This window comes from Phyllobates terribilis, unplaced genomic scaffold (genome assembly GCF_046119375.1).
Source record: "Phyllobates terribilis strain yellow unplaced genomic scaffold, ASM4611937v1 Scaffold_4__5_contigs__length_816908805, whole genome shotgun sequence".
Classification (NCBI taxonomy): Eukaryota; Metazoa; Chordata; class Amphibia; order Anura; family Dendrobatidae; genus Phyllobates; species Phyllobates terribilis.
In genome coordinates, this window is record NW_027362764.1 from 476,792,592 (window position 1) to 476,814,851 (window position 22,260).

Below are 22,260 nucleotides of genomic sequence, written 5' to 3' on the forward strand. Positions count from 1 at the left end.
AGTTAAACTACAAGACCCCTTTAAGAGTTACGCTATGTTAAGTTTTTGCATGTACTAAATTACTAGAGATGACATAGGAATTTAGTTTTTCCTAAGGTGAGGAATATTGCCTCCGTCTGGTGGTGATTTTTGACTTTCTCTTGATCAGTACACCAATATTGCAAAAGAACATTAAATATAGATATTGGATTGTTTTTGTTTTGCTTTATTTAGTACATTGAAGACCAGAAAATTGTCAACATTGGTGACTTTGTTGTAATCTGCATATTACTTTGTGCATTGCTACTCAATATTGTTTATCTTTTATATAATCTAAATACGAAAAGTTACATTCACTTGTCAGAATACCTTCCTATAGTTTTATTACACACTGGCCAAAATGTATCTCCTTATTAAAAATAAATTCTATAGTGACTTGAAATCTACACATGTAGCCTAATGTAGTTGTTCTCAAAGTCCCCAAATACCAGTCAACGTGCATCTCCTGAAAGTTAGAGAACTCTATAGCTCCTCATATTCCAGACATGAAGGTCAAAGTGGATCTTCTGATTCTCAGACAACTCAATGTCTAACATGGGTCCCCTAATGTTCAAAACATTCTAAAGGTCCTTATACTCCCACACCACCCAACATGGATCTCCTGAAAACACTATAGCTTGTTATGTTTGCAACACTTCAACCAAAATGTTTGCAGATCACTTTATAGTTTGTCACAATCCCCATACAAGGGCTAACATGATCTCCTAGAATGAAGAGAACTTTTTAGCTCCCTCGTCTATAATTGTAAGCCATTGTGGATCTCCTGATACACAAAAAACTTCAATGGTTCCTCATAGTCCTGAAACACCAGACAACATACATCTCATAGAACTCAGATGAATCTAAGAGCTCCTCATAGACCAGGCAAACAGACCATTGTGGATCTTCTAATACTCAGAAAACTCTATAGTTCCTCATAATCCTGGCCAACAGTGATCTAGACACATACAGGTCAAAGTGAATTTTCTAATACCCCAAGATCAATAGATATTCATAGTCATCACACACTGGAAAGAACAAATTTCATGGTTGAAAACTCTATAGGTCAATGTGGATCTCTTAATACTCATAAAATTGTTCCAACACTGGCCAACTTTGATCTCCTGATAGAAACCTCTAGAGCCTCTCAAAGTCTACACATGCAGCCCAAGGTGTATATTGTGGTTGTTCAAAAAGTCAATTGTTCCTCATAGTCTATACATGCAGGTTAATATGAATCTTATAATACTCAGAAAACTCTATAGTCTTCACTTACTGGCCAATTTCACTTACTGGCCATCAAAGAACTCTATAGCTATCTATAATCTAGACATGTAGGGCTATGTGAATCTTCTGGTGCAGGGCAGCGTGGATCTTCTGATACTTCTAAAATGCTACATTTTCTCATACTTCTCATAAACTGACCAATAAGAAACTCCGAACAGTAAAAATTTTCCAAAGCTCCTTATAGTATACAGACCAACATGGAATTCCTGACAGAGTACTTTCTTTTACTGGGCTAACTTGGATCTTCTCAGCTCATCTTCATCCTTTAATGAAGACTAACCATTTATGATTCATCATCTTGAACCCTTCCTGGTCCTTCTTTATAATGAATACATTGTGATAATTTCTACTAGAGAGATCTGGAGCATCTGGTCTTCAGACACACAACATAGCTCATCATACATGGTCCAAACATTGATGGTTGTCCATCAGAAGAAATTGGACCATCTTGCCTCTGTGTGTATCAGCACACAAGACACAACTGAACTAAGATGTCTCCAGGAAGTCAAGAAACCTATCAGGTGTTTCCTAAAAATCTAGAAGCCAACTGTTGGCTAAATGTCACCAAGTTGGGAGCTGTCCTAGTGCTAGTCCAGGGACGCAACAGGGGGACTCAAGGATTTGGGGTGTGTTTGGTGCCACAGCTGAGGTCACTTTGTATGTGTTCAGAGCCATGAGCTTGGGCAAGTCATGTGCCAGGATGGCCAGTTGTTGGCTTGAGGTGGTCACAGAAGACTCCCCAACACTGAAGCCCGCTCCCCAGCGGAGGGAAGGTCGGTGTAGGAGGCGGGGGTGGGTGCGAGTTGGAAGGACAATGGGAGGGGGCAGGAGGAGGGGAGAAACAGCGACCTAGCGACTCCGACGAAGAGAGGAAGGAGGGAGGGGTGTAATAATGGAGGTGGGCGGTTCGGAGCTTGGTGCTGAAGGATACACTGAAGAAGAAGATCGTTGAGCTCGGACCGCGCTCTTACACCCGCCCTCCCCCTCCCTATCTGCGCTCGATTGTGGATCCTGTGGAGAGCCGGGGAGCCCCGAGTGCACACACAGCCTCGTATACACGGCTCGGTGTGCCCGTGTGAGTGTGCCCGAGTGAGTGTGTGAGGCGGCTGCGCAGCTCGTGTGCGCACACTACTGGCACACTGGCATTTCAGAGGAGGCCAGGCTCACACAACTGAGAGAAAGTACTGTGCTCAGCCCGGCGGTGGCTCTCAGACCCCCGGCCCCCACCAGCATGGCTTCCGAGGAACTCTATGAGGTACAGTAACCCGGGGAGCCCGGCCGGGGGCGGCGGGGAGGAGGGCGGGCAGACATTGACCCTTGCAGGCAGCTGTTCTTCCCTTTTTCTCCCTCCTCCCGTGTGTCTCCCGGTAGTTGTGTGTGTGTGGAGTTACTCCCGTCCCTGCTTCCTCCCAGCTGCACCTTCATCTTCCTCCTCCTCTTCCTCGAGCTCTCCGCACTCATCAGCAAGCCGTTTGCTGGACAGAAATCGTGAGGAGAGCCAAGTGGTGGCCCGGCCTTCAGTGATGGGGGATAAGGGCAGCTGCTGCCATGTCTGAGGGGCGCAAGAGTTGGGCGAACACTTCGTAAAGTCCTGATATGGGCGCAGGAGCCGGGTGGTGAGGAGAAGTCATCTTTGTGAAAGTGCTGAGGCGGCACGTAGTGAGGGAGGAGGAGGAGGAGGGCAGACACGTGTGATTGGGGACTGGGGCAAAGTGTTGGGAAAGTCCTTACCTGCTGTGCTGGCACTTGTAGTGCCCCACTACCCAGCAGGCAGGGCATAGGATGGCTCCTCATGTCCAGGGGTGCTTTCCAGGACTTTCCTCAGCTGTAATGTTGGGGAAATGCCCAGATAACATGACATCACTTGGCAAGCGAATGGCCAACAAGTGAAGACTTGCTGAGACAAAGTATAGGAATACTTTCTTTCTTTTGCTTTCCTTCTGTGGTGCTGAGGATCACTGACCGGATGTCCAGTGTCATGAAGGATTAAGAGGGGTAAAGTCGATGTGATACTTTGAGCACTTAGCCGAGACATTGTTACAGAATCGACTCATAAACTTTTGACACTAATTAAAAATATATATGGAGCACCTCGATAAATAAGATAGAGATATCGGCACACCCTCCCTATGCCGGTATACGCCTTTCAGCCATAAACACTGCTACAAAGTATTCCTCTTCAATGCTCCTTTATATAGAAAAAATCCTACATAAATATGTGGTGCAAACAACTCCATCACCAGCTTCACCAAAGCGAAATCACGCCATTAAGACGAGGTGTTCACCGCTCCATTTCAGCCACGTTCTGCAGAGACTCGGCATTAGGGGCACACCACCGCACCTGTTGTGACATTTCGGGGGACCGCCCCTTTCTCAAGTACAGCATATAACCCAGGGAAAAGTTATCTGTGTGGTCATTCATTTTATCACATGGAACAGCAATGGCTGAAATACTTCTGGTGCCTTCCAGCCAAGCAAGCAGCCAGACTATTGGTGACCACACAGCAAGAACTTTCATAGACATCAGTTGAAAGTAATGCAAATTTGTCAAAAAATATCTAGCCCCATTGGCTACACTACAGTTTGGTGTTGTCTAAGGCTATGTGCCCACGCTGCGGAAATGAAGCAGAAATTTTCTGCTTCATTTCTGCATGTCCTCTCCCGGATAAACGCATGCGGAATTCCGCACACGTTTATCGTGTGATTTCCACATGCAGAATTGGCTTGCGTTTTTTATTGCATTGCAAAGGCAATTCAGCTTGCGGAAACGCAAAATTAATGGACATGCTGCGGATTATTCCGCGCATCAAAAACGCTGCGGAAAAATCCGCAGCATGGGCATTGAATTTACGGAATCCCCTTGGGGAAATTCCGCAGCATATATGCTTGAAAAACGCTACGTGGGCACATACCCTTACTGTGATCTTGGTACCAATTAAAACAAACCTTCCTAATCCTTTACTAAAGGCGGTATTGAGAGGCCCAGTACACACAAAATTAAGTCAACCGATCCCTTCGGGAGGGGGCAAAGATGAATCTAGAAGCTTTGACCTGTAATCTCAAGCTTCTCACAGGTGCTTGTTGCACCACTTGTCTCTCACCCAGCATAGAAATAACAGGAACATTTCTTGATTTCTGAACCAGGGCTGTGAAGTCGGTAAGCCAAACCTCCGACTCCTCAATTTCCATGACACTGACTTCACAGCACTGCCTCGCTACTGAGCATGTACATAGAGTGCAGCACAGATTCATCTCAACTAAAAGACTAGATCCTTAGATCAGGAATAGAACAGACATAGGACATTTCATAACTTTCCCAAATTCTTATGAAAACATTTACTGCACAACCTGCATCGGACTACTGTACCCAATTTACTATATATTTTAGGAGTTGGAGTCGGTCTATTTTATACCGACTCCGCCAAAATGGAAACCTATTCTGACTCCACAGTCCTGGCGCTGAACCCTAGCAATCTTATGCCAAACTACAAAGTCTGTTGCAGCGAAGCTATCAATGGCACATCACGGAAATAAAATGCAGGTAGTCAGCAAGTCTACAGTAGTTCTTCATATAGGTGGATCTGTCAGCAAACACAATTTGGATACTGGTAAGACCAGGTGGGCCTGAAAGCGTAAAGATGAAGAACTGAATATTACACTTGACACTTGTTTGAACGCAATAGCCCAGATTCATCAAAACTGGCAGTTTCCTTTCCAGTCTTGATGAGAGTTGTGGTGGAGTTAGATGGTCCTAATTTATGAAGAGGTGCACGCCTCTTACGAATCAAGAGCGTATGACAAGTGGTGTGTACCTCCCTTCACCTTACTCCAGTAAGGTTTCTGGTTTAGTGAACGCCACGGTTTGTCATACATTAGACGAGCAGTGGTGTCATGCTCCTGTTCCACCCCAGCTAAGCCCATTTTTGCAGAGCTGGGAGAAGCTGGTGTGAAAACGCTAAAAGCAGCACAATTTTTAGGCAACTTGAAGTTGTACCAAAATTTTCTGACTTTTCAAATCAATTTACGTCAGAATTCTAGCAAAATTGCTTTGATGAATCACAATTATCTTTTGGGGGAATTATTTCGATAGGCAGTGCCCAATGGAATGTATTGACTTTATGAAGAAATGATCTTGTAATCGCTGTTGTAATCAACATGATTCAACCTCCACTGCATATTAGGTTTATTATCATCAAGCATCAGCTTTTGTCAGTCTCTCTTGGGAATCTTGCAGCACGGTGCAGCATGCAGCACGGTGGCTCAGTGGTTAGCACTGCAGCCTTGCAGCGCTGGGGTCCTGGGTTCAAATCCTACCAAGGACAACATCTGCAAGGAGTTTGTATGTTCTCCCCGTGTTTGCGTGGGTTTCCGATTTCCTCCCATACTCCAAAGACATAGTGAGAGGGAATTTAGATTGTGAGCACCAATGTGGACAGCCATGATAATGTATGTAAAGCGCTGCGGAATATGTTGGCTCTATATAAAAATAAAGATGATTATTATTCCTCATAGGCAATGGCCTTCAATTCAATAGTATTGTTGAGTCGTCAAGGTAGTGGTCTAAAATGTTGAGCTCATTGCCTTGGACAAACAAGGGAGAAAATACAGAAAGATAGAAAAGACATTGAACGTTCCTAGAAATACAGCTTCCAAGTTCAAAGTTGAAGGAACACTGGCTACACTAGCTGTACATGGCAGAAAAAGGAAGTTATCACCGGCTGTCACCCGATTCCTGAGAAGATGGGTGGCCGAACACCCTCAAGTGATTGTTAAAGATCTGAAGCAAGACTTGATGGCAGCCGGCACCAAGGATTCAGTTTGAACGATAAAGGCCCCAATATTAGACTACAGTCAGATGAACCCACCGATAATGATGGTTGTGCCCGACAGTCTGATGTATATAAAGACGTTGACTAACTGATGGTCTGGAGAGATATCAATTGCGCTTGTCCAATTTCGGACTGCCGATTGCATTGTTCTCCTTGAGATAAATTGCCTTCTAATGCATCAGCTGACGGCTTTCTTACAGAGAAGCCTTTCTGTGTATGGACCTGTAGGCTGAGATAACTCTAATCTAAATCCCCTAACTCCAAAATGTACACCTTTTTACTGCTTCAAAAGCACAAGAAAAGTCAGCTTCAGTATGCTTCAAACTTTATAACTGAGCAACAAAATATGTTGGGATTGTGTTTAATTTTGAGATTGCGTTTAGTGGCTCGATAGAACAAAATTAAAAATTTTGTATCAGTGGTATGTTTGGGTAGGAAGAATGAATTTTGCTAAAAAAAAAAAAAAAAAACCCTGCCTAAAGTGAAGCATGGCGGTGTTTCTTTGATTCAACAATGAAACCTGCATTGTGTGGAAAGATAAATTCAATCAAATATCAGGTAATCGAAAGAGAATATAATGTGTTTACTGTGAGGAAGTTGAATCTTGGGTGTTAGTGTACCCTGCAGCAAGATAATCACAAGCATGCCTCAAAGTCTACCAAGGCTTGGTTTCAGAAGACCTGTAAGATTCTAAAGTTGCCATCAGTCGCCTGACTTGAACCCCGTGCAAAACTTTCTGAAGAATTTCAAGGAGAAGACACTTGCAGCTCGCATATCCAAGAATATTAGTGAACTGGAGGCCATTACCTATGAGTTATGGGCTAAGATTCCTCAGGAACGTTGCCAGTAGCTGGTGTCTGGCTATGCATCACCCTTGCTGCAGGTCACAGCAGTCAAAAGACGCCCTACCATGTACTATAAATGCTTGTCATGAATAATTCTGAGACGGCAGTAGTCTTTAAAGAAGCACTCCCCACAAAGCTTTTATACTCTTAATATATTGCAATCATCATATTATATAACACTGTGTACTTCCAAATACTCATTTTGCCTTTCTACCCAGCTAATTCCTTTTTCCTCTGCTTTATGTAGAAACCAAGTTTATTTTCCCTGCAGAAATCATTCTTCTCTTCAACTCCTTACCCAGCTGCCCCCCCCTCCATCCACCATTGACTTTTGTAGTGACTCATTAGTCACATAGGGAAAATTGACTTCCTGTTTCTACATAGAGCTTAGTAGGATTCAGCTAGTCAGTTTTTAATCACGTGATGTCATAGACCTAACGGAAAAGAGAAGAACTAAGTGGGTAGAATGGCAAAATAAGCAATTGTAAGTACGCAGTGCTATATAATATGGTGATTGCAACATACTAAAGGGAATCTGTCACCCCCTGAGACATAACATATTAATATGGGCATATAGGTAATAGATTTGTACATTTATTCATACCTGTATGCCTCATATTAATAGTTTTGATTTTTTTTTAAATCTTATATTATGACTTTATGGTAATGATTGCTCCCTTCCCCGGGCCCGTAAGGAATCCCCACCTGCTCTCTTTATTATCATAGTACCCCCTCTCCTGCACGTCAGTGTCCTGTTGCTGCGCTGTAACCTCGCGCCTGCACGTTGATTGCAATACACTAGTCTGTGATCTTCTGCGCAGGTGCCTGTGAGTGACAGAGACTCGTGGGAGAGAAAGAGGGAGGATCGTGGAGGTATTTCAACGCGCAGGCGCGAGATTACAGCACCGCATCAGGAAACTGTGATGTGCAGGGGAGGGCGTACTATGATACTAAAGAGAGGAGGTGGGGATTCCTTATGGGCCTGGGACCTGGAGAAATCTTTACCATAAAGTCATAATCTTTACCATTAAGTCATAGATTTACACGGATCCCCGGAGTAAACGCTCAGCGTATAGTGCAGGATAAATACAGTTGTGCTCAAAAGTTTACATACCCCAGCAGAATTTTTCCTTTCTTGGCCTTGTTTCAGAGAATATGAATGATAACAAAAAAACTTTCTCCACTCATGGTTATTGGTTGGGTGAAGCCATTTATTGTTAAACTACTGTGTTTTCTCTTTTAAAATCTTAATGACAACCAAAAATATCCAAATGACCCTGATCAAAGTTCATATACCCCAGTTCTTAATACCATGTATTGCCCCCTCTAACATCAATGACAGCTTGAAGTCTTTTGTGGTAGTTGTGGATGAGGTTCTTTATTTTCTCAGATGGTAAAGCTGCCCATTCTTCTTGGCAAAAAGCCTCTAGTTCCTGTGAATTACTGGGCTGTCTAGCATGAACTGCGTGCTTCAGATCTCCCCAGAGTGGCTCAATGATATTGAGGTCAGGAGACTGAGATGGCCCCTCCAGAACCTTCACTTTGTTCTGCCGTAGGTCGACTTTGCCTTGTGTTTTGGATCGTTGTCATGTTGGAACATCCAAGTACGTCCCATGCGCAGCTTCCGGGCTGATGAGTGCAATTTTGCCTCCAGTATTTGCTGATAACGTGCTGAATTCATCTTTCCTTCAACTTTTACCAAGTTTCCTGTGCCTTTGTAGCTCGCACATCCCCAAAACATCAGCGATCCACCTCCGTGCTTTATTATAGGAATGGTGTTCCTTTCATCATAGGCCTTGTTGACCTCTCTCCAAATGTAACGTTTATGGTTGTGGCCAAAAAGTTCAATTTTGGTCTCATCAGTCCAATTACCTTGTTCCAGAAGTTTTGAGGCTTGTCTTTGTGCTGTTTGGCGTATTGTAGACGAGATACTTTCTGGCATTTGCGCAGTAATGGCTTTCTTCTGGTGACTCGGCCATGCAGCCCTCTTTTCTTTAAGTGCCTCCTTATTGTGCATCTTGAAACAGCCACACCTAGTTTTCAGAGAGTCCTGAATTTTAGCTGATATTATTTGTGTTTTTTTCTTTGCGTCCCGAACAATTTTCCTGGCAGTTGTGGCCAAAATCTTTGTTGGTCTACCCGACCGTGGTTTTTACAGAGCCCCTGATTTTCCATTTGTTAATGACGGTTTGAACGCTGCTGACTGACATTATCAATTCCTTGGATATTTTTTTGTATCCCTTTCCTGTGTTATAAGGTTCAACTACCTTTTCCCGTAGATCCGTTGACCATTCTTTTGCTTTCCCCATGACTCCCAATCCAGAAATGTCAGTGGCTGGATGAAAGATGCAAGAGTCTGTCTGGATCCCAGAAACTCAGCTTTTATGCACACACACTGATTACAAGCAAACAGGTCACAGGTGAGGATGTTACCTTTAGTTGCCATTCAAACTCATTTGTGTCAAATTCTGTGCATGTTATCAGGCCAAAATCACCAGGGTATGTGAACTTTTGATCAGGGTCATTTGGATGTTTTGGGTTGTCATTAAGATTTAAAAAGAGAAAACACAGTAGTTTGACAATAAATGTCTTCACCCAACCAATGACGATGAGTGGAGAAAAAGTTTTTTTGTTATCATTCATATTCTCTGAAACAAGGCCAAGAAAGGAAAAATTCTGCTGGGGTATGTAAAACTTTGAACACAACTGTATGAGCTGAGTCTTGCTGCGATCTTTGTGAGGCAGAATGAACAAATCAACTTCAGGTGAAAAATTGGTTTTATTTGTTTCTGGGAATGCACCTCCGCAGTGCCGTACATGTACGGCAGATGTCATGAAGGGGATAAAGAGTAGCCATTGTTATAAGTTCTATCTCATAAATCAATAGTACATGTGAAAATAAGCAGCTTTTGTAATGTATTTTATCAGAGAAATCTTTTTTCGCCTTAATGACTGATCATTCATTGTCAAAATTCTCAATTCATATTTAAAATCTGTGTTCAATGAAGACAGATTGTTACATTATTGAGATAACAGTAGTAACTGTTAAGATTCTTGGTTGAGCATGTTGTGGAGGAGAATTAAGGTGCTAGAGTTAGAGCTCCTCCCTCCCATCTACAAAGAATGCAATCAGTAGTAATTATGATCTCCATTCTCAGTAATGTAAAAATCTGTCTTCACTGAATACAGGTTTTACCCTTGAGTTGAGAATGACTGATCAATCTTGGCTCAAAGTAGCAGATTTCTCTAAAAAGATATGTTACAGAGATGTTTATTTTCATGTGTACTATTGATTTATGAAAGAAAAATGTAAAACTATGGCTACTCTTTAAAAAGAACATGTCGTCAGGATTAGGCATGTTAAACTATAAAGGTATTCTCCTAAAGGCGCTGTTCTACTAATTTAACTGGTCAACCTTCACTGTAGAAATCTGCAGCCTGGTTATTCTTTAATCATCTTTAGAAGTTTGGATGCAATAAGCTGTTTGTGCATTGGGGCGGAACTATGAGTGTGGTCTTCGGCTCTGCCTGCCACGACCTCTCAGCTGCCTCTGGAGCATACTGTTTAAAATTTTGCGCCATCCTAGCTGTGGGCGGCACTTGTGCAGATTGATTTGTTGGCAGGTTTCAGTAAAATGGTTGTCGGCACGTGCACATTTACCACTCGGCAGTCTTAAGGAAAATGCAGATTGAGATCTTAGGTCAGCTTATTGCACCCAAACTTTTAAAAGAATTTCTACTGTGAAGGTACCTATTAAATCAGAACAGCGCCTTTATGCTCATACCTTTTTAGTTTATGATGCCTGATCCTGATGACAGGTTCTCTTTAAGCTTTTTGTTCACAGGTTAAAAACCAAGATCCAGGTTATATAATCTTCCAAACAACATAGTGCATCATGTAATATTCAGCATCAAAGAAGTGCTGTTCTTGTAGCGCGTTTCAGACTTGCATAGTCTTTAGTATCAGCCCATGTTTTCCAACAAACCCTGATTGGTTATGTGCGGCGTTAAATAAACTTACCCTCATAGGGCTCACACTTACAGTTATATGAAAAAGTTTGGGCACCCCTATTAATCTTAAGCTTAATGTTTTATAAAAATTGGTGTTTTTGCAACAGCTATTTCAGTTTGATATATATAATAACTGTTGGACACAGTAATGTTTCTGCCTTGAAATGAGGTTTATTGTACTAACAGAAAATGTGCTATCTGCATTCAAACAAAATTTGACAGGTGCATAAGTATGGGCACCCTTATCATTTTCTTGTTTTAAATACTCCTACCTACTTTTTACTGACTTAGTAAAGCACTTTTTTGGGGTTTTGTAACCTCATTGAGCTTTGAACTTCATAGCCAGGTGTATGCAATCATGAGAAAAGCTACTTAAAGTGGCCACTTGCAAGTTGTTTTCCTGTTTGAATCTCCTCTGAAGAGTGGCATCATGGGCTCCTCAAAACAACTGTCAAATGATCTGAAAACAAAGATTATTCAACATAGTTGTTCAGGGGAAGGATACAAAAAGCTGTCTCAGAGATTTAACCTGTCAGTTTCCACTGTGAGGAAATGGAAGAACACAGGGACAGTTCTTGTTAAGGCCAGAAGTGGCAGGCCAAGAAAAACATCAGAAAGGCAGAGAAGAAGAATGGTGAGATAAGTCAAGGACTATCCTCAGACCACCTCCAGAGAGCTGCAGCATCAACTTGCTGCAGATGGTGTCACTGTGCATCGGTCAACTATACAACGCACTTTGCACAAGGAGAAGCTGTATGGGAGAGTGATGCGAAAGAAGCCGTTTCTGCAAGCACGACACAAACAGAGTCGGCTGAGGTATGCAAAAGCACATTTGGGGAAGCCAATTTCTTTTTGGAAGAAGGTCCTGTGGACTGATGAAACCAAGATTGAGTTGTTTGGTCATACAAAAAGGCGTTATACATGGCGGTAAAAAAACACAGCATTCCAAGAAAAACACTTGCTACCCACAGTAAAATTTGGTGGAGGTTCCATCATGCTTTGGGGCTGTGTGGCCAATGCCGGCACCGGGAATCTTGTTAAAGTTGAGGGACGCATGGATTCCACTCAGTATCAGCAGATTCTTGACAATAATGTTCAAGAATCAGTGATGAAGTTGAAGTTACGCAGGGGATGGATCTTTCAGCAAGACAATGATCCAAAACACCGCTCCAAATCTACTCAGGAATTCATGCAGAGGAACAATGACAATGTTCTGGAATGGCCATCCCAGTCCCCACACCTGAATATCATTGAACATCTGTGGGATCATTTGAAGAGGGCTGTCCATGCTCGGCGACCATCAAACTTAACTGAACTGGAATTGTTTTGTAAAGAGGAATGGTCAAAAATACCTTCATCCAGGATCCAGGAACTCATTAAAAGCTACAGGAAGCGACTAGAGGCTGTTATTTTTGCAAAAGGAGGATCTATTAAATATTAATGTCACTTTTCTGGTGAGGTGCCCATACTTATGCACCTGTCAAATTTTGTTTGAATGCAGATTGCACATTTTCTGTTAGTACAATAAACCTCATTTCAAGGCAGAAACATTACTGTGTCCAACAGTTATTACATATATCAAACTGAAATAGCTGTTGCAAAAACACCAATTTTTATAAAACATTAAGCTTAAGATTAATAGAGGTGCCCAAACTTTTTCATATAACTGTACTTATAATACAGAGGTGTGCAATGCGAGAATGCACTCTGACCAATGTTATTCAATGAGGCCATGCTCATCTGCAAGGTTTCTCAGCTCTAATCGGACTGAGGAGAAAATCGCAGCATGCTGAGGTTGCACTCGTATATCGCACCAGACACTCCAATGCAAGTCAATGGGTGCGAGAGAAAAATCAGACGGCACATGTACCATGCGGATGCCATTTGATTTTTACGCACACATCTCAAAGGAATCCTGAAATTTCATCAGCAAAGTACAGTAAATTCACAGCCAGAACCCTCAGAATAGGTAGCTGATAGATTGATATTTTGTAGATACTGTATATAATTTCACAACTCCCCTACGTATAATAAACTTGCATCATTTGGAGCCTTTCATGTGACAACTAAAAGGTGTTTATCTTTGTTTAACTTAATAAATAAATAATTAAAAGTAACTGTGGGGTCCCCCCCCATTTTTGGTAATTAACAAAGAAAGCAGACAGCTGTGAGCTGATATCAGGCTGGAAAGGTCCTTTGTTATTAGGCCTTTCCTAGCCTAAAAATACCAGCCCTCAGCCACCCCAGAAGTGGCGCATCACATTAGATGCAGCAATTCTGGCACTTTGCTTGGCTCTTCCCGATTGCCCTGGTGTGGTGGCAATCAGGGTAATGATAGTTGGGGTTGATGTCAGTTGTGATTTGTCATAAATCACAGCTCCAATCAAGCTCCTGGCCCTGGTGTTAGTAATGGAAAGATGTCTATCAGACACCCCCTTTACTAACCCAATAATAAACAAAAAAACACACACACAAAAGAATACTTTATTTGAATAAACACTCCCTGACAGTCTCCCTGGTTCCCCAATTTATTAAAAAAAAAAAAAAAAAAAAAAAAAAGCTATGCATTTTTACCGTAGTCCACAAATGGAAACCTGAAAAACATTAAAAATAGGGAAATAAAGAGAAGATACTGTCCCTCGTTCACCAATTTATTAGAAAACAAAAAAATTCCCACTCAGGTCCGACGTCGTCCTTGGCATTCTCACGATGACCCCAGGAATCCAATGTCTAAAGGCTATGTAGCTTCGTTTAGAGATTGAAGCTCCATAGGCTGTAGCAGCTTCCTCTCTGTGTCCCTCTCCGCTCCATGAGATCCGGCTTCTCTGAATAGTTATGACGTCAGTAACTACACCGCTCATCAGAGTTGCCGGGGCTCATAGAGGGCAGCGTGCCTCTGCGACTGATGAGCTGTGTAGTTACTGATATCACCGCTGTTCAGAGTCGCCAGGTCTCGCGGAGTGCAGCGGAACACAAAGTGGCTGCTGCTACAGCCTATGGAGCTTCGATCTCTGAACTAGGCTCCATACTTTGGACGTTGAATACGGGGATCATCGTGGAAACGCCAATGACTACGTCCGATCTGCGTAGTAACTTTTTGATTTCTAATAAATTGGCGAACGAGGGACAGTGTCTTTTCTTTAATTCTCTTATTTTTAGGTTTTTCAGGTCTCCATTTCTGGACTACGGCAAATTCCCAGGACTACAACGGACCTGCATGGCTTTTTTTTTTTTTTTAAATAAAACTGGGAACTAGGGAAAGTGTTGGGACATGTATATGCAAATAAAGGTGTGTTTTTTTTTTTTTTTTTTTTGATTACTGATGGACACCTCTCCATTACTAACCAGGGCTTAATGCCAGGTATGATTTTGACAAATCCCTGCTGGCATCAACCCCAAGCCATATTATCCCTGATTGACACTGCACGAGGGCAATCCGGAGGAGCTGGGCAAAGCGCTATAATTGGCACATCTAATGTGATGTGCCACTTCTGGGGTGGTTGCGGGCTTGTATTTTTAGTCCGGGAAGGGCCCAATAATCATTGAGCTTCCCAGCCTGATAATATCAGCTCTCAGATTTCTGCTTTACCTTTGCTGGTTATCAAAAATAGGAGGTACCCCCAAATCATTTTTTTAATTTATTTATTAGGGTAGACAAAGCTGAACACCCTTTTAGTGCCGCATGAAAAGCACTAAAGGGTGCAAGTTTATTATATGTAGGGGCCTTGTGAAAAATATCTATCTATTATTAGTGTTGAGCGAGCACTAAAATGCTCGGGTGCTCGAAGCTCGGGCCAAGCTCACAGTGATACTCGGGTGCTTGACCTGAGCAACGAGCCGAATGTTAGTCTATGGGAGACCCGAGCATTTTTGCGGCGGCACCCCCGGCAGTCTGTAGAAAGCCTAAAAAGTGCCCAAAACGATAGTGACAGTGCTCAAATGACATGGGGACAGCATGGGGATCGCCCCAGGAAGCATTTCTGACCCCCAGGTCACTGCTGTCAACAACGTGGTCAGAGGTATTAAGCCACTTTTACCGGCTCACAATAAAATGTTCAAAAACGAAACTGAAACTGTTTTCCTGTGAAATATGTTAAGGAACATCCTTTCCAGGGTAAAGACTTGTGTATAAGGTAAAATAAATAACCAAAAACAAAAATACTCCTCCACACCTTGGGCTATGTTCACAAGTAGCATTTTTTATGCGTTTTTGCACTTTTGTATTGCTTTCAACCTTGACAAATGCATTCACCGGGAACTGTCATTTTAACATTTTACAACCTTATCTGGCCATGTGCTGTGTGACACATGCATACAGTGCTGAAAAGACATGGGAACAGCATGGGGAAGACCCCTGGAAGCATCTCTGACACCCAGGTCACTGCCTAAAAGTGTGCCCATCAAAAGTGATCCTAGCCGCATCAGAAGATGCAGACTTGCAACTATCCTCTTGCAAGTCCTTGTCCCAGGGCAGTGTTCAATTGTACCTCCCCCATTCCTTGCAATGCAAGCACAAATATGCAGCCAACCACCCGCAGGCTGCAATACTATACTGCTAGCTTGCACTTGAAATGGGGCCTTTTAGTTTGGAGGAGGCCAAAGCTGGCCTTTACCTCATGGCTGCGTCGGCGACGAGGTCTCCATACTCAGTCCCCAGCCGCCACTATTTGTCCCGGGAACCTTCCCCACCCTTTTCTTAGCCTGGCCTGCTTTAGGGCAGCATTGGACGAGCCCACCAGACAACCAGAGACTCCTCCGGTGGGCCCTGGCTTCTCCATCAGGGGAGTTGAGAGTGCCAAGGTGAGGAGCATGATGACGATAGAAGTTAGCATCTGCTTTGTTTTCTTGGAATGCAAGCGTAAGTGTGCAGCCTGCCACCCACCCATCCCCAGGCTGCAATACCATACTGCTAGCTTGCTTGCACTTGAAATGAGGCCTTTTAGGCTTGTGGAGGCAGACGCCGGCCACCATGTCATGGCTGCGTCGGCTGCCTGGTATCCATACTCGGTCCCCAGCCGCCCGGCGGCCGGGTGTCCACACTCGGTCCCCAGCCGCCCGGCGGCCGGGTGTCCACACTCGGTCCCCAGCCGCCCCGCCCTATTTGTCCTGGTGCGCCTTATGCACAAGCGCGCATACCAAAACATTACCTGTGCCCTCCCCAGTGCATTTAATGGGAAAGACAGCCTGTAGTGTGTGCACGCCAACCCCCTGTTCATGGTACATGCGAAGATGCCTCCCGCCCTGCACATGTCGTTGCAGACTTGCAAGTCCTTGTCCCAGGGCAGTGTTCAATTGTACCTCCCCCATTTCTTGCAATGCAAGCGCAAGTATGCAGCCTGCCACCCACCCACCCCAAGACTGCAATTCCATACTGCTTGCTTGATTACACTTGAAATTGGGCCTTTTAGGCATGTGGAGGCGGAATCTGGCCACCACGTCATGGCTGTGTCGGCCGCCTGTTATCCATACTCAGTCCTCGGTAGCCGGGTGTCCATAAACTGTCCCCAGCCGCCCCTATTTGTCCCGGTGTGCCTTATACACAAGCGCGCATACCAAAACATTACCTGTGCCCTCCCCAGTGCATTTAGTGGGAAGGACAGGCTAACCACAAACACGTGGACAAATGAATGTGGCCAGGGATGGTCCATCTGACTGACGCCTTCACACTGGGTTAATATTGTGGAAGCCGGGACACAGTTGGACACTGGGATGCAACACGTCCTCCAGACATAGAGGATTGCGGGTCCTGGGTCAATCAGGCTTCAACACAAAGTTCAGAAGGTAGACAGCAGCAGTGGTCAGCCTCCTACACAACAAGTAAATTATTCATGATCATGAGGCCATCCATCTCCTTAGCTTTCTGTTCCTTAGAATGCAAGCGCATGTATGTAGTAGCGGCTAGGCCTGAGGTGGTCAGCGTTTTGGCGCATATCCTACCTCCTCCGAGGATTGCTGGATGTTTTCCTGCTGCTATCCCAGTTCTATCACTCCCATTAAAACAAAGCTTGAGGTGATGAATGATGGATGAGGTAGTGGCAAAGGAGAAAGAGCAGGAGGAACAGGGACCATTCACATCAATATCAGGCCAGTCAACCACACATGTCTTGTAGGATATGTTTCTGTACCAAAAGGAGCGGTTCGGCTACACTGTTATAGGGCATACAGTGAGTGCAATGCCTACCAAAAATTTCGAGGCACTCCAATGCCCCTTGGAAGTGACATGGAGGTCAGAGGGCCTTAACTAAACCGTTTTTTCCATTTATAGCAACTGGTTCTCCTGTACACTGTTAACCTAAGCAGTGAATGGAAGGCTTTCCAAAAATTATGAGGAACTACAATGCCCCCTGAAACAGACGTGGATTACAGCGTACTAAAAACCTTCTACCCATTATTGGGGAGTGGGTCTCCCTTAGTGTTCGCCTATGCATTGAAAAGCAAAAGCTGACTAAAATTAGGAGGAAATGCAATGCCCCTTAGAAGAACTGTGGAGTTCAGAGTGGTTTAACAAGACGGTTTTAATTCCCCTTGGAAGAGACGTGGAGGTCCCTGTGGAATAAAAAGACAATATCAATGCCCCTTGGAAGAGTGGTGGAGGTTACAGTGGGTTAACAAGACTATTTTGATGCCCCTTACAAGAGCAATGCAGTACAGCATATTAAAAACATTATTCCCATTATTGGGGAGTGGGTCTCCCATAGTCTCTGCCTATGCCTTCGAAGGAAAAGCTGCCAAAAATTAGGACCGAGGAACTTGCAATGCCCCTTACAAGAGCCATGCAGTACAGCATATTAAAAACATTATTCCCATTATTGGGGAGTGGGTCTCCCATAGTCTTTGCCTATGCCTTCCAAACAAAAGCTGCCAAAAATTAGGACGGAGGAACTTGCAATGCTGGCAACACGGACCACGGTCACCCTGGTGGTAGTGGTGGTGGAGGCTGAGAATAAGGAGAAGAGCAAAAAACAGCCGAAATGAGGAAGCGTATACCCATATGTGGGTGTGAAGCGGTGCATGGGAATACACCTCCCGAAATAACACAGTGGATTTGACTTTATGTTACTCTGCTGTCATTTAGTGGTGATGAGAAGTGTGGCCGATTCCAGCCCTTGTTCATTTTGATAAGGGTCAGCTTGTCAGCATTGTCAGTTGACAGGCGCATGCGCTTATCAGTTATAATTCCCCCAGCGGCACTAAAAACACTCTCCGATAACACGCTAGCGGCAGGGCAGGCCAGGACCTCCAAGGCGTACAGAGCGAGTTCATTCCAAGTGTCCAGCTTGGATACCCAATAATTAAAAGGCACAGCGGAATCACGGAGGACGCTGGTACGGTCGGCAAGGTACTCCCTCACCATCTTTTGAAACTTTCCACTCCTTGTGAGAGTACCCCCACGCCTCAGGGCCTGTAAGCTGGGCGGGCCTCAGGGCCTGTAAGCTGGGCGGGTCTCAGAATACTGTCCCAGAACGTTGACAGTGTTCCCCTGCCTTTTCTGGATTGGAGTTGCGTCTCTCTCGCCTGTACGCCTTGGTTGGGCAACGAACTGTGACATCTGCCGCTAGCGTGTTCAGATGGGAATTTTTTTACTAGTTCTGCAGCAAGGGCCTTCTGGTACTGCCCCATTTTTGTAGACCTCTCCACCTCTGGAATAAGAGAGTGAAAGTTCTCCTTGTAGCGGGGGTCTAAAAGTGTCACCAACCAGTAATGACGGTCACCCAACATTTTGACAACGCGAGGGTCACAGTTAAGGCAGCGTAACATAAAGTCAGCCATACGTGCCAGACTGGTAATGGGCAAGACTTCCGTGTCCTCACCAAGATGACGACTGACCATGCTCTCCTCCTCCTCCCCCTGTCCTCAGGCCACCCATGCTGAACCGACGGTATGACAGTTGTACAGGTACTACCGTCTACAGTGCATGCCACCAGCTCCTGTTCTTCCTCCTCCTCCTCTCACTCATTGTCCCCCAATGCACGTTGGGATCAGATGAGGCTGGGCTGTGTGTAATCTGCCGCTGTGGCTGCTTGATCCATCTCATCATGCTCTGGCTGCAATGCCTCCTCTTTAATTCTCTGCAGAGAGCGTTGCAAAAGACAGACAAGTGGGATGCTGACGCTAATGATGGCGTCATCGCCACTCACCATCTTGGTGGACTCCTCAAAGTTTGTCAGGGTGGTACATATGTGAGCCATCCAGGTCCACTCCTGAGGTCTTATGTATGAAGTCTGACCTGAATATCGACGGCCTTGTTGCAGCTGGTAATCCACAACTGCTCTCTTCTGCTCACAAACCTTTTGCAACATGTGGAGGGTAGAGTTCCAACGTGTGTGGACATCACACACCAGTTGGTGCGCCGGAAGCTGGAAACGCTGCTGCAACACAGCAAGGGCGGCGGAAGCTGTAGCCGAGTTCCGAAAATGAGCTGACACGCGGCGTACTTTGACGAGCAGATCTGGCAACTCGGGGTACGATTTAAGAAACCGCTGAACCATGAGGTTAAGCACATGAGCCATGCATGGTACGTGTGTGATCTTGCCTCGCCTCGCCTCAGAGCTGCCACGAGGTTACGGCCATTGTCACACACGACCATGCCTGGATGTAGGTTCAGCGGTCTCGGCCACAGATCTGCCTGCTCTTTCACAGCTGTCCACAACTCACAAGCAGTGTGAGGTTGATCACCTAAGCTTAGGAGTTTCAGCACAGCCTGATGCCTCTTGGCTGAGGCAGTACTGCAGTGTTTCCAGTTTGTAACTGATGTGGTGATATCTGAGATGGAGGCTGACCATGAGGAGGAGGAGGATGATTCGCAGGAGCTGTACACTGTGGGGGCAACTCTGACTGACATAGGGCCCGCAATCCTCAGTGTGGGGAGGATGTGTTCCGTCCCAAGGTCCGACTGGGTCCCGGCTTCCACTATGTTTACCCAGTGTGCCGTCAAAGAGATGTACCATCCCTGGCCACAAGCACTTGTCCGTGTATCCGTTGTCAGGTGGACTCTCCCAGTAACTGCGTTGTTGGCATGGCAGATGTTTAGGGACACGTGCTTGTGTAGTGCGGGGATGGCACACCGGGCAAAATAGTGTCAGCTGAGGACCGAGTACCGAGAGACGGCCACCGCCATAAGGTTGCAGAAGGATTCCGTCTCCACCAGCCTAAAAGGCAGCATTTCCAACGCAAGCAGTTGTGAAATGTGCGAATTTAGGACTGTGGCCTGTGGGGCGTTGGCTGCGAATTTGCGCTTTCGTTAAAAGGTCTGGGATATGGACAATTGAATGCTGCGGTGGGATGTGGACGTTGATGCTGCTTCTTGAGAAACTGCCATAACAAGTGAAGACTGAGAGGAGGGGGCATCTTTGCATACAGTATGGACAGGGGATTGCCTTGCACGCACAACAGGGAGCTCTGTTACACCACAACAGCGGAAGAAGCAGTGGTGACACCCGCTGATACTGGTCGTGGACCCTGGGGTTCGCCCCACAAAGTCGGGAGCTTTGCTGACATGTGCCTGGGCAGGCTGGTAGTTTTGTCACCCCTGCTGATGCTGGCCTGGCAGGTGGTACAAGTGGCTTTTTTGGGGTTATCAGCAGAGTCTTTAAAAAAATTCCAGACTCTTGAAGACCTACCGCTTGTACTGGCAACATCCCTCGTGTTGGTGTTACGGGGAACGGTTGTCCGCCTTCTGTGTGCGGCCACCATACTGCTTCTTCTTGCCTGTTGGGGTACTCTGCCTCCCTCCCCCTGTGTGCTGCTGGCCTCGCTCTGCGTGTCCTCCTGCCACGTTGGGTCAGTTACTAGATCATCCACCACCTCTTCCACTTCCGCACCACGGTCCTCCTCCTCACTTCGTGGCAATTGTGTCTCGTCATCGTCCACCTCTTGTAACAAATTGCCAGCGTCGCCTTCCTGTGGCCGTGGCTGTTCAAATATTTGGCCTTCGCTACATGGGATCTCCTCTTCCACCACTTCAAGCGGAGCAGGCGAGGGGCCCCAATATGGAAATGGACCAGTGAACAGCTCTTCAGAGTGTCCAACTGTGGGATCAGTTGCTGTCTGGAGACAATCGGCATGGTGGAAGGAAGGAGCATCAGGGTGAGGAGGAGTATGCGATCGAGACTCACGGCTACTAAGACTTGACTGTGTGGAAGACAGACCTGAGGTGGTGGTGCCCAGTAACTGGAAGTATTATCTTCTATCCAATTAATAACCTGTTCACACTGATCAGTTCGTAATAGTGGTGTTGTGTGCTTCCCTAGTAATTCGGTCAAGAACTGGGAGCGAGAAGATGTGGCTGTTGGTTGTGGCACATTTTCACCTTGGCCACGGCCCCGTCCTCTGCATGCACCATCACCAGAACGTCCAGTTCCACGTCCCTTGCCACGCACCTTGCCCATTGTAAATGAAGTAAAATAGCTTACACTCGCACTATCAATGGCAAAAGGGTAATAAAAGAGATTAGAACCGTGGAAGAGGAAAACCACAGTTCTAGTTCTCTGGCCTACACCAGAATCTTTTAAACAGATATATTTGTGTCTGAACAGTCAGTGAGACACTCAAACTGTTTTTTTTTTTATGGAAAAAATGGCAAAAAAGTGGATAATACAGAGATTTGAACCGTGGAACTGCAATACCACAGTTCTGGTTATCTGGCCGACACCAGACTCTTTTAAAAAGATATATTTGTGTCTGAACACTCAGACACACTCATTTTTTTTTTTTTGGGGTGGGGGGGAATACTAGAAGGTTAATAAGACGGGTATTTGTACAGTCTGACTGAGGGAAAAAAATATGAGGATTTAGATGAAAAAAAAGGATTTTTCCTGGCCCCTGAGACCTGGGGCTGAGTCTAGCAATTTGAGCAGCAGCAGCACACAGGACTGTAGTGCAGTGTTTGTTGGTATAACCACTGTGTCTCCTATACAGCCTGCCTGCCTGCCTGATATCTGGGATAGATATTAGTCCTCAGAAGGACTGTTTGTTTGATTTTGCAGGCTTTAGAGACCCTACACTACCTATTTTGCAGTATAAATCTCTCCCTAGCTCAGCAGCACTGACCCTACACTGTCTGATCCGGAGCTACTGTGTCCAAGATGACGGCGCCGGGTTTTAAATACTCGAGGTAACGGTGTGCGGTCAGCCAACCACTGTAATGCCCACAACCAACATGGCTGCGGCATTACAGTGACTGGCTGGTAATCCCTGCATGTTCATTGGCTCTGTAAAGAGTGCCAAACATGCAAGGCGGAGACCTGAGCTCCCGCCCAAGTAACCCGAAA

General features: G+C 45.2%; 1 protein-coding gene across 1 annotated transcript in view; it reads left to right on the plus strand.

Moving 5' to 3' along the window:
• The first annotated feature begins 2,169 nt into the window (after nucleotides 1-2,169).
• The window catches only part of CDYL (chromodomain Y like), an 81,924-nt gene continuing 61,833 nt past the window's right edge, over nucleotides 2,170-22,260 (plus strand). The window contains exon 1 of the mRNA XM_073678716.1: nucleotides 2,170-2,560. Within this exon, the coding sequence (XP_073534817.1) occupies nucleotides 2,537-2,560 (24 nt within the window). The 5' untranslated portion in view covers nucleotides 2,170-2,536. The remainder of the gene's footprint in view (nucleotides 2,561-22,260) is intronic.